The sequence below is a fragment of the Dendrobates tinctorius genome, unplaced genomic scaffold (genome assembly GCF_039654945.1).
Source record: "Dendrobates tinctorius isolate UK_male_01 unplaced genomic scaffold, ASM3965494v1 ptg000120l, whole genome shotgun sequence".
Lineage (NCBI taxonomy): Eukaryota > Metazoa > Chordata > Amphibia > Anura > Dendrobatidae > Dendrobates > Dendrobates tinctorius.
In genome coordinates, this window is record NW_027361788.1 from 45,705,659 (window position 1) to 45,718,313 (window position 12,655).

The following is a 12,655-nucleotide window of genomic DNA, read 5'->3' on the forward strand; positions in this document are numbered from 1 at the left end:
AATAATAGCACATACAAGGAAAAAATACCGCTACACCATGGTCAGATCACATATTACCTCCACATAGTGACCAAATACTACAATACTGATCATAAATAAAAAAAAACCACAATACTAATGCCATTATACACAGGAGACCTGTACTTAGCATACAATGCCCGTGTGTAGTGATCACTGGTGACATTATACACAGAAGCTCTGTATATAGTGTCAGTGTACAGGTAATACATGGATCCCCAGTGACATTATACACAGGAGATCTGTATATAGTGTCAGCGTACAGGTAATACCGTGATCACTACTGACATTATACACAGGAGCTCTGTGTATGGTGTACAGTATATAGTGTAAATCCCTTCATCTTTACTTTTCTTCTTCATCCAGTTCAGTCGGCCATCACTTCTTCCAGCCAGGACTCGTCTCTGAAGGCAATAACACAGTTATCTAGAGCACATTCCCCAACCTCTATACTAAGCCAGATGAAAAAAAATGACCATCTCGCCCTGCACAGTAACAGGACCTCTCCTCCCCCACACTGAAAACAGTATCCTCAAAAACAATATCCTTTAATTAGCCCCTACAGTAATAATATCCCACATTCTGGACCCCATGTGTCCTCCCATTCTGTCTCATGCCTCTCCATATTGCCCCCATAGTCATCCATAATAGTATAATGCATCCCATAGTCATATATAGCAGTATAATGTAGTCCCATAACAGTATGATGCAGCCCTATAGCAGTATAATGCAGCCCCATAGTCACATATAGAAGTATAATGCAACCCCATAGCAGTATAATGCAGCCCTAGAGCGGTATAATGCAGCTTCATAGCGGTATAATGAACTCTATAGCGGTATAATGCAGCCTCATAAACTGCCCCAGAGCAGACCCCAAAGCAATAGACAGCCCCCAACATGTATTGTCGGTGAAACAAGATGAAAACACAAACACAGATAGAACGATAGGCTGAGCAAAGGATGGGACCCTCACTAACTAGAATGCACAGGAAAAAAAAGCTGCTGTCTGCACTCACGCAAAAAACCCTGCCAAAATGTCCAACACGTCTGATAGAAAAAAGCCCTGAAGTCACTAGACTTCAATTCCTTATATCAGCACTCAGGTATATTCTGAAGACAGAGCAAAAGAGATCAACTGATCAGAGACAAAATGGGGATTCAGCCCAGTCCCAGCCAGGGCTGGCTGAACACAAAAACTAAGTAAACCAGACAAAAACTCATATGAACAATAGCAGAGGAAACTTAGCTTTAAGAAGGCAGGAACCAAACTGGAAACCAGAAGCCACAGTCAGGAAAAATCACCAGCAAGAAACTAGGGAGTCGTCTGCCTTAAATCCAATCAGAAACTCCTGATATCCAATCACAGTCCTCTTCCTCAGGTGGCCTGTCTCTGCCATTTAGATCAGCTTCATTACCTCCCTTCACCAACAGAGGGAGTCCAGATAGAGAACTCACTACTCCTCTGTCAGCACAGCCAGCTCCATAACCCTCACCAGAAGCCAGAGGCAAACCCGAAAATGAGCTCACAACACGGTCCTATATTAAGGAGTCGTTGGAGAAGGGTCATATTAGACCATCCTCGTCACCTTTACGTGCTGGGTTTTTTTTTGTGGCCAAGAAAGATGGTTCATTAAGACCGTGTATTGATTATCATTCCCTTAACAAGATAACGGTTAAATATCAGTACCCGTTACCTCTGATGTCAGATTTATTCTCCAGAGTTAAGAGTGCCTGCTGGTTTACTAAGCTTGACCTCAGGGGGGCGTATAATCTTATTCGCATCAAGCACGGGGATGAATGGAAGATGGCGTTTAATACTCCGGAGGGACATTTTGAGTACCTGGTGATGCCTTTTGGGCTCACTAATGCCCCTTCTGTCTTCCAGTCCTTTATGAATGATATTTTCCGTGACTTTGTGGATAAGTTTTTGATCATCTATCTGGATGATATTCTGATCTTTTCCAGTGATTGGGATTCTCATGTGGAACATGTTCGGACTGTGTTCCGGATTTTGAGAGAGAATTGCCTGTTTGTTAAGGGATCGAAATGTCTCTTTGGTGTACAGCGGATTTCATTTTTGGGATTTATCTTGTCTCCATCGACTATTGAAATGGACCCGGCCAAGGTACAGGCCATTTTTGATTGGGTTCAGCCTACTTCTTTGAAGGCCCTCCAGAAGTTTTTGGGTTTTGCCAATTTCTATCGTAAATTTATTGGTAATTTTTCTGGTATTGTCAAACCACTGACTGATCTGACCAAGAAGGGTGCAGATGTGCTGAATTGGTCTCCTGAGGCTGTCTCAGCATTTCAGGAGCTTAAGCGGAGATTTACTTCAGCTCCAGTTTTACGGCAACCTGATGTCTCACTTCCATTTCAGGTGGAGGTAGATGCTTCTGAGATTGGTGCAGGAGCTGTTCTGTCCCAAAAAGACATTGTGACTTCTAAGATGAATCCCTGTGCCTTCTTTTCTCGAAAGTTCTCCCCATCTGAATGCAACTATGACGTGGGGAATCGGAATTGTTGGCCATGAAATGGGCATTTGAGGAGTGGATATTGGTTGGAGGGAGATAGACATCAAGTTGTGGTCCTCACCGATCACAAAAATTTGATTTATCTGGAGTCGGCCAAGCGCTTGAATCCTAGGCAGGCTAGATGGGCCTTGTTTTTCATGCGTTTTAATTTTGTGGTCTCTTTTCTTCCTGGCACTAAGAATGTTAAGGCAGACGCCCTTTCTAGGAGTTTCTTTGCCGATTCTCTTAATGTGACCGAGCCTACTACCATCCTAGGTGAGGGGGTAGTTCTTTCTGCCATTTCGCCCGATTTGAGACGCGCCCTGGAGGAATTTCAGGAGGATAAACCTGAGCGTTGCCCTATGGGAAAATTGTATGTTCCTGACCAGTGGAGAAAGAGAGTGATGTCTGAAATTCATTGCTCCGCATTGGCTGGTCATCCAGGTATTTTTGGTACCAGAGATTTGGTGAGTCAGTCTTTTTGGTGGCCTGCCTTATCTCGTGATGTTAGGAATTTTGTACAGTCCTGTGGGACTTATTCTCGGTCTAAACCCTGTTCTCGTTCTAGTGGGTTTGCTGATGCCCCTGCCGGTGCCCAAGAGGCCATGGACCCATATCTCAATGGATTTTATTTCTGATCTTCCTGTCTCTCAGAGAATGACTGTTATCTGGGTGATTTGTGATACATTTTCGAAGATGGTCCATCTTGTACCACTCCCAAAATTGCCATCTTCCGCTGAGTTGGTGCCCTTGTTTTTACAACAGGTGGTTCGGTTACATGGATTCCTGAGAACATTGTGTCCGACAGAGGAGTCCAGTTTGTTTCCGGATTCTGGAAAGCCTTTTGTTCCAATCTGGGAATTCAGTTATCCTTCTCCTCCGCGTTTCATCCCCAGACCAATGGACAGACTGAGAGAACAAACCAGACCTTGGAGTCTTATTTAAGATGCTTTATATCTGCTGGTCAGGATGATTGGGTCTCATTTTTGTCCTTGGCCGAATTCGCACTGAACAATAGAGCTAGTTCTGCCACTTTGATGTCACCCTTTCTCTATAATTTTGGGTTTCATCCTCGATTCTCTTCAGGGCAAGTGGAATCCTCGTCTTGCCCAGGTGTGGACACTGTGGTTGAGAGAATGCAGCAGATATGGGACCAAGTGGTGGATAAGTTGTCACTCTCTCAGGAAAAGGCCCAGCGATTTTCCAACCGGCATAGGACCATTGGTCCTCGGTTTAAAGTGGGTGATATGGTTTGGTTGTCGTCTAAGAATATTCCTATGAAGGTTGCATCTCCAAAATTTAAGCCAAGATTTATTGGACCTTATAAGGTTTTGGAGATTCTTAATCCTGTTTCTTTTCGATTGGCTCTTCCAGTTACGTTCAAGATCCATAACGTATTTCACTAGTCTCTGTTGAAAAGGTTTGTTGAGCCAGTGGCTCCTATGGCAGCACCTCCTGACCTTGTGTTGGTTGAAGGCAATATGGAATATGAGGTAGAGAAAATTTTGGATTCTCGTTTGGTTAGACGGAGACTCCAGTATTTGGTCAAATGGAAGGGTTATGGCCAGGAGGATAATTCTTGGGTCTCTGCCTCTGATATTCATGCCAATAGATTGGTTTGTGCTTTTCACCGGGCCCATCCTGATCGGCCTGGTGGCGTGGATGAGGGTTCGGTGACCCCTCCTCAAGGGGGGGTACTGTTGTGAGTTCATTTTTCGGTCCACCAGTTGTGAGTTCTCCTTCCAGGCTCCCTCTGGTGGTAACTGGAGGTAGTGAGGCTGATTTAATCAGTAGAAATCTGCCACCTGATAATGAGGATGACGATTGGACCTCAGGAATCTCAGACTGGATTTAAGACAGCCGGCGCCCTAGTCTGGTGCTGGTGATTCCTTCTGGCTTGTCAGGTCTTGGTTTTCAGCTCTGTTCCAGTCATCTAAAGCTAAGTTTTTCTGCCATTGTTCACACTTGATTTTGTTGGTCTATTCAGTTTTTTGTGTGGTCAGCCAGCCCCGGCTGGGGCTGCGCTAAATTTCCACTCTTATTTATCTGTATTTGCCAATTTGCTTTTTGTCCCTTATTATATTGGCCTCTTTTTTCTCTGTCTCAGAATATTTCAGAGTGCTGATATAGTGGGAGAAGTCTAGTGACTTCAGGGTTAATTTTGCTATCAGAAGTGTTAGACTCTATTTTTGTAGGGTTTTTTGCAGATTGCAGACAGTGTCTTTCCTTTCCTATCCTTTCTAGTTAGTTTGGGCCCCATCGTTTGCTCAGCCTATTTTCCTGCCTGTGTTTGTGCTTTCATCTTGTTTCACTGTCAATACATGTGTGAGGGCTGTCTTTCCTTTGGGGTCTGCTCTGGGGCAATTAGTTTTCCCCTTTTCTTGCTTTAGTCATCCGGCTGTGACAAAGCGTCTAGGACCATCGTAGGTGCGCTCCACGGCTGCTGCTAGTTGTGTGGTTAGGATCAGGGATCTGCAATCTGCATAGTTACCAACCTCTCTGGTTTTCTGTGACTTAGCTTGTTTTGTTTTTTTCTCCTCGGTGACCCATTCAGAACAGGGTATAATGCTTCCCCATAATATAATGCACCCCATAGGGGTATTATGCTCCCCCATAGGGATATTATGCTCCCCCATAGGGGTATAATGCTCCCCCATAATTTAATGCACCCCATACAGGTATCATGCTCCCCCATAGGGTATCATGCTCCCCCATAGGGGAATTATGTTCCCCTCATAGGGATATAATGCACCCCCATTGGGTTATCATTCTCCCCCATACCGCGGCTTTACAAATGAATAAAAAAGTTTCTCCTTACCTGGCCGAGCTCCAGCGATGTCCTGTATCCGATGCATCTAAGGCGCGCAGAGTCGTTCTGGTGTACGACACTGTCGTATGATTGGCCGGTGGCTGTTTACTGTTGCCGTGCAGGAATCTCTTGCACGTCAACAAATTTGAACTGCCCTTGCGTCTGAGGACTCACGGGCAGTTATTGAGCCGGCAGAAGCCTGCCTGAGCAGAGGAGAGGGGGCCCGATGTGGAACACTTCTGCTCATCGGGCCCCATATGCCATTAAGGGCAGTAATGCCCTGATGGCGGCTGTGAACAAGATGGTGAGGGGACTGCAAAGTATGTCCTACGAGGAACAGTTAAAGGATCTAGAAATGTTTAGCTTGCAAAAAAGAAGGCTAAGAGGAGGCTTAATAGCAGTCAACAAATATCTGAAGGGCTGTCACAGTGTAGAGGGATCATCATTATTCTCATTTGCACATGGAAACACAAGAAGCAATGAATGAAACTGAAACAGAGAAGGTATGCATTATATTCTTGTACATAGGGGAAGTATTATAGTATGTATATTCTTGTAAATAGGAGACAGTATTATAGTAGATTTATTCTTATACATAGGAGCAGAATTATAGTAGTTATATTCTTGTACATAGCAAGCAATATTATAGTAGTTATATTCTTGTACATAGGGTCAGTATTATAGTAGTTATATTCTTGTACATAGGAGCAGTATTATAGTAGTTATATTCTTGTACATGGGGAACAGTATTATAGTAGTTATATTCTTGTACATAGGGGACAGTATTATAGTAGTTATATTCTTGTACATAGGGGCAGTATTATAGTAGTTATATTCTTGTACATAGGGGTTAGTATTATAGTAGTTATATTCTTGTACATAGGAACGGTAATATAGCAGTTATATTTTTGTACATAGTGGACAGTATTATAATAGTTATATTCTTGTACATAGGAGCAGTATTACAGTAGTTATATTCTTGTACATAGAGGGCAGTATTATAGTAGTTATATTCTTGTACATAGGGACAGTATTATAGTAGTCATATTCTTGTACATAGTGGCAGTGTTATAGTAGTTATATTCTCATACATAGGGGTAATATTATAGTAGATATATTCTTGTACATAGGTAGCAGTATGGGCAGTATTATAATAGTTATATTCCTGGACATAGGAACCAGTTGCTTTCACAACGCTTTTCTGGCAGCAAAACGCACGTCGGGAATAAGTATTTGTTTGAGGTATGCAATACCATACACTATACATCATGCTTTGTATGAATGTCACTGTACATTTTATTTTCTATATTGCACATTGATACCAATTCATGTCTGGATGGCCAATATGTTGTCATACTATTTTCTTATCATTATAGGTATACTTCCTGTGACATTATATCCGACATATTACATGTTTACATCCTCTGCCACATTGACGTTTAAAGGGAATCTGTCACCTATTTTTTGGCATATAAGATGCAGCCACCGTCATTAGGGGCTTATCTACAGCATTACAGAATGTTGTAGATAAGTCCCTGATGTAACCTGAAAGATAAGAAAAACGAGTTAGATTATACTCACCGGGGGGGCGGTCCGGTCCGGGTCCGATGGATGTTGCGGTCCGGGTCCGGTGCCTCCCATCTTCTAGCAATGACATCCTCTTCTTTGCTTCCCGTCATGGTTCCAGCGCAGACGTGCAGGCGTACTGCTCTGCCCTGTTGAGGGCAGAGTAGAGTACTGCAGTGGACCTCTCTGACCTTTCCCGATGCCTGCGCACTGCAGTACTCTGCTCTGCCCTCAACAGGGCAGAGCAGTATTCCTGCGCCGGAGTCACGATGGCAGGCAAAGAAGAGGACGTCATCGCTAGAAGATGGGAGGCGCCGGACCCGGACCCGAACACCCATCGGACCCGGACCGGACCACCCCCCCCCCGGTGAGTATAATCTAACTCGTTTTTCTTATCTTTCAGGTTGCATCTGGGGCTTATCTACAGCATTACAGAATGCTGTAGATAAGCCCCTGATGGAGGTGGCCGCATCTTATATGCCAAAAAATAGGTGACAGATTCCCTTTAAGCACATTATATATACACTGGTGCATCTTCTCTGTATCTGATACCATACATCACATATAATTTATACCTACCTAAGGCTACAGTTATTTGGCACTGGTGCACTTTACTTATATATACTATCATCTCTTCTGTGACAGATATAGCACTTATATATGTTTCACAGTGCTAGCTCAGTGTATTTATATTTTCCCATGTGCCACTTGTGATATTATAGACATGTGCATGATGCAGAACTCGGTTTCTACAAATATTCGTCTCACCATATTTTGATGATGTCCTATATGGCATTTCTCCCTTTTTCTATTTATTTGTATTGAATTTTGCTTATGTATCCCTTTATTGCAGTAGTAGCTTTATTTTTTTGAGTCGTGAAATATTTTGATATTTAGAGTTATAACATTCTAATTAATTTACATACATCAGGGACTCTATGGTCTATGGGGAGTCTGTTTCTAGCATTCAGTGTACAGGTACTGTAAATATAAGTGAGCGTTACGGGCTTATTGAGGGGCGTATTGTGACTATTGCTCACAGGTAAGATGCTGCACATAAAAATATTGTATGTATGACTATAAATCCCAACCTGACCAGGTTATAAGGTTGTGTGCTACTGGCGAAACTTCATGCAGGACAGATATTAGAGACTGCAGGTTCTGTATTTAGCATTGGCTCTTTAGTCTTGCATATACAAACAATTAAGTGATAATTATTGCATTTTATATCTATAACACTAACATATTTATGAGAGTTTCTTAAACAAATTCTTTCAAAATGACCGATTTTCAAGAGAAAATTTCAAATTCCAATTTCTAACCAAAATGTAAGGATGCTTGCCTACCCTAAAAATTGTTAGAAAATTTTGAAAAGGCAAGAAAAGGGCTCGTTTCGGAGGAATTGTAAAATGTGCCACATTTTTTCAAGTTGTGTAGAATTTTTCCTTATTTTATATACACTCTGGTCATGAAGTTTTGTAGAGAATAAACACTAGTTTGGAAAGCATTGGGAAGCGAAGAAAGGTCTAGAGAAAGGAAATAATGCAACGAGGAATGGTAATTCTGTTAACAGTAAAGGCATAAAAGAAGACGTCTTAAAATCAGTAGGTTGTGTTAGGTAGTTTCATTAGTACATGTGCTTTGAGTAGGCGTGGAGAAGACCATTCAAGAGTAGGGGTGCAGCACAGGAGGCATTTGGAAATATTGGAAAATGGTGGTGACAAGGATTAAATTGTAGTTTATTAGCAGGATAAAAGTGGTAACTCTTCATATTGGTGTTGGCATTCTAGTTTTAATGCAGAAAGATGAGGTAAAGTAGGATTATAGGTTCTCTACCTGGTAGGGTTCATCACTTTTATGCTATCTTTAAAACCATGACATGTTGCTAAACCAGTCCCCTTACTAGTCCACTTTTCCACCTCAGCATGGTCCAAATCATTCATGATGTCAATTAAATTGGACAATCAGTCCCAGATTATGGAATTTACCCTCCTTGGGATTGTCTATGTCTCTCATTGGAAATCACTTATTTTTACAATCTTTTTGATCATCTTCCTCATGACTATCATAGGAAACAGTCTCATTATTTTGGTAGTGAGACTCAACATTTCTCTTCACACCCCTATGTACTTTTTTCTATCAAACCTCTCCTTTGTGGAACTTTGCTATACATCCATTACAATACCTAACATCCTGTCTGGGATTATACGAGAAAGTGGTGCCATTTCCTTTTCAGGTTGCATTACCCAAGTCTATCTGTTTACATTATGCGCCACTGCCGAATGCATCCTGCTGGCTGCCATGGCTTGTGACCGCTATGTGGCAATCTGTCGACCCTTGCATTATACGGTTATAATCAATAGGATGGTATGCGCATATTTTGCTGTATTTGCCTGGTTGAGTGGGATACTTAACTCAACCATCAATACCGTGGTCACTTCCAATCTAAATTTCTGTGGGTCAAATTCTATTGACCGTCTCTATTGTGAAGTCCAGCCTTTGATACGCCTCTCCTGCACCAGTACCCATCTCAGCGATATACTTGCCACCCTATCAGCAGCCGTGTTTGGAGTCAGTTGTCTCCTTTTCATCCTTATGTCCTATATATTAATCCTACTGGTGATTATGAAGATGCCAAGTAAAAGCAGCAGACATAAAACCTTCTCTACCTGTACAGCACACATCACCGTTGTCGTCTTCTACTTTGGGGGGCTAATTTTTATGTATCTTTTACCCAATGATAATTCTTCTCAATGGTTGGACTTGGCTGTTTCCATGATCTACTCTACAGTGACTCCCATGCTGAATCCCATCATTTACAGTCTGAGAAACCATCAAGTTATACGAGCTCTGAATAACATGGTGAGATGCAATTATTCTGTAAATTTTTCCCATGCACGATGAGATTGTCAAATAGACTCATTTTTATAAGACTTAGTTTCGAAGAATTTTTTTTTGGCCAGTCAAAGACAAAGCTGTTAGTAAACATACATTAACTTGGAATTTTGGGCCTAAAATAGGAAATGGGAAAATAATGGAAGTCTAATTTTTCAATTTTCATACTATTGACAGAACAATTTGTATAATTTCTTAATATATAAAGCAAAACTGTTTTAGAATTTATGTCAAGGATTAATTTATGAAATTGAAGAATTTTTATCAAGCTTTAATCTATAAAATTGAACGTAAACATTCTATTTTATTTCAGCATATTATTATTTGTGATGTTATGATTTTATTAAGGCGTTTTCTGGGACTTTTTAAAATTGGCCAACGAGTAGGGACGATCTATACTAAAGAAATATTCGATACCTACATGTTAAATATCCCAATAGTTCGGCACTGCTTTTATGCTGGCTCATAGCAGTCAGCTGACTTCTCCAACCAATCAATGGATTCAGTGGTCATTTTCACCTTTGAAACCAATGATTGGCTGCAGCTTGTCATGTAATTTATTGGGAATAGGACATTTTACTTTTCTAATCTATTGTAAACTTTGTCTTCCAACCCTTGTGTGGTTTTGTGGTCATGATTCACTACTTACAGGCAACTGTAATCCACAATGTGGCCATTTCCAGCTGCCAAAGCTCCCCCTGAGATTCTAAATATAAAATTCTATATTCAAACTTCCCCAAAATTAACATGTGTTTCTTTTCTTCACTTTCTAATGCTTTCTTTTTGCATTTTTCTGACTCTTGTCATTAACAAAACACATAAAATAAATGAACAAAATTAAAAATGTAACTCTCATTAATTTATGTGCATGATACAATTTTTAAATATTTTTTTAATTGAGATGATATGCAAAGGCCAGAAGTTTGCAATTAACGTTTTTCCTAAGTGTTAATATTACTTTATAGACAATATGAGTTAATTAATTGCGTATTTTATTTTTAGACACATGCATATTATTATATTATCTAGAAATATTTCTGTAATTGAATATGCCATCAGAATAACGTAAAGAAATTTATTGTATCAAAGTTCTCAAACTCTCTCAAAATTCTTTTAGTACTATTTTTTTCTTTTTCACATCAGCAAAACTTTATAAGGTCGCACTGAGTCAAACTTGTTTTTTTATTATCAATTTTTGGCATAGGTTTAAGCTTTCACTGATAGACATTTTGATTTATGATAAAATCCACACACAATTAAAAAATTAATAAAATTAATACTAAAACTGATTCACCCGTGTCTCTGAAAAGTCTATTGCGTTGGTTATTATTTGCATCATTTTGTGATCTTTATAGACAATATATGTATTGTGAGAATCATGGGGGAATAGTGGATGAAGGCAGGTATATCTCGCCCAGATACCTTTCCTATGTGGCCTAGTCTGGTCAGTATCTCACCTGATGACTAATGAGCAGAGGGAGGCGGGTATAAAAGGATGCCAGGTGGTGTGTTAGTTGCTCAGCCTGGGGAACACAGAGAGCATGTCTGTGTGAGCGACACTTGTGAGTGAAAGCAATGGTCATGGTAACCATGGTTTGGCTGGACGGGAGAAGCCCTCCAGTTGGTAGTTAGATCGGACCCTGTTTACTGTAGTTAGTGCGGGACAGGCAAGGTTTTTTGACGCCAGCAAAGGCGATCCCGGAGCGTTTTATCACAGTATATATATATATAGAGAGAGAGATTTTTTTTTCCTCCTGTGTAAATTATTTCATACCGTCCTAATGATAATGGAGAACTTGAATAGGTATAAGCTGTCTACCACAATGGTAGTGAAAAATGAGGATGAAAGAACTCATGGAGATCAACATCCAACACTGCGGAGACACCATCACATGTTTCTCAATGCAGTGATTCTAGAGAAATACCCCCATCCCTTATGGGAAATATGCAAAAACATGCAAAACACAAGTCACGGAGACACCATCCATGTTTCTCAGCGCAAGCAATGACTAGCCAGTTTCCTACTCCACACTGATGAGGGGCAATACCCCGAAACAGCTGTCTGTGGATGGATACCATGTTTTGGCATAGGTGGTTTCCTTCATTGGAGACTGCCCTTCCCGTGGTTGTTCCTTTTCGGGGAAAGACCTGGCTAGTCATTGCTTGCTTTGAGAAACATGTGATGGTGTCTCCGTGGCTTGTGTTTTGCATGTTTTTACATATTTCCCATAAGGGATGGAGGCATTTCTCTAGAATCACTGCGTTGAGAAACATGTGATGGTGTCTCTGCAGTGTTGGATGTTGATCTCCATGAGTTCTTTCATCCTCATTTTTCACAGTCTTCTACTAGGCATTACTCCTACTGGCCAGTTTCCTACTCCACACTGATGAGGGGCAATACCCCGAAACAGCTGTCTGTGGATGGATACCATGTTTTATCATAGGTGGTTTCCTTCATTGGAGACTGCCCTTCCTGTGGTTGATCCTTCCCGGGGAAAGACCTGGCTAGTCATTGCTTACGTTGAGAAACATGTGATGGTGTCTCCATGGCTTGTGTTTTGCATACCACAATGGTAGGACCTCAATGAAATTCAGTCTACCTCGGCTGGGTCTTGACCTTCAACACATGAACCATCTTTTTGGTATAAATGGTGTTGGCCCTGGCAGCTGCTTATTCATTCATACCCACCCCTTGTGAGGGGAAAGGTTGGCATGATCTTCAGTTTTCACTCTCGTTTACTAGTGTTGCAGAGGGTATCAATGCCTGTGGCGAGGAGGAAGGTGGTACCAACCTGAGCTTCAGACCCATACCACTCATCAGTAGTAGCTACTAGATTTATCTGTAATGTATGACTAC

The 12,655-nt window shown here is 41.2% G+C and overlaps 1 protein-coding gene across 1 annotated transcript; it reads left to right on the plus strand.

The window, feature by feature from the left end:
* The first annotated feature begins 8,847 nt into the window (after nt 1–8,847).
* Nucleotides 8,848–9,807, plus strand: LOC141046753 (olfactory receptor 5AP2-like). Its single transcript, XM_073541396.1, has one exon. It carries the CDS (start codon nt 8,848–8,850, stop codon nt 9,805–9,807), a length of 960 nt encoding a protein of 319 aa, XP_073397497.1.
* Nucleotides 9,808–12,655: the final 2,848 nt, after the last annotated feature.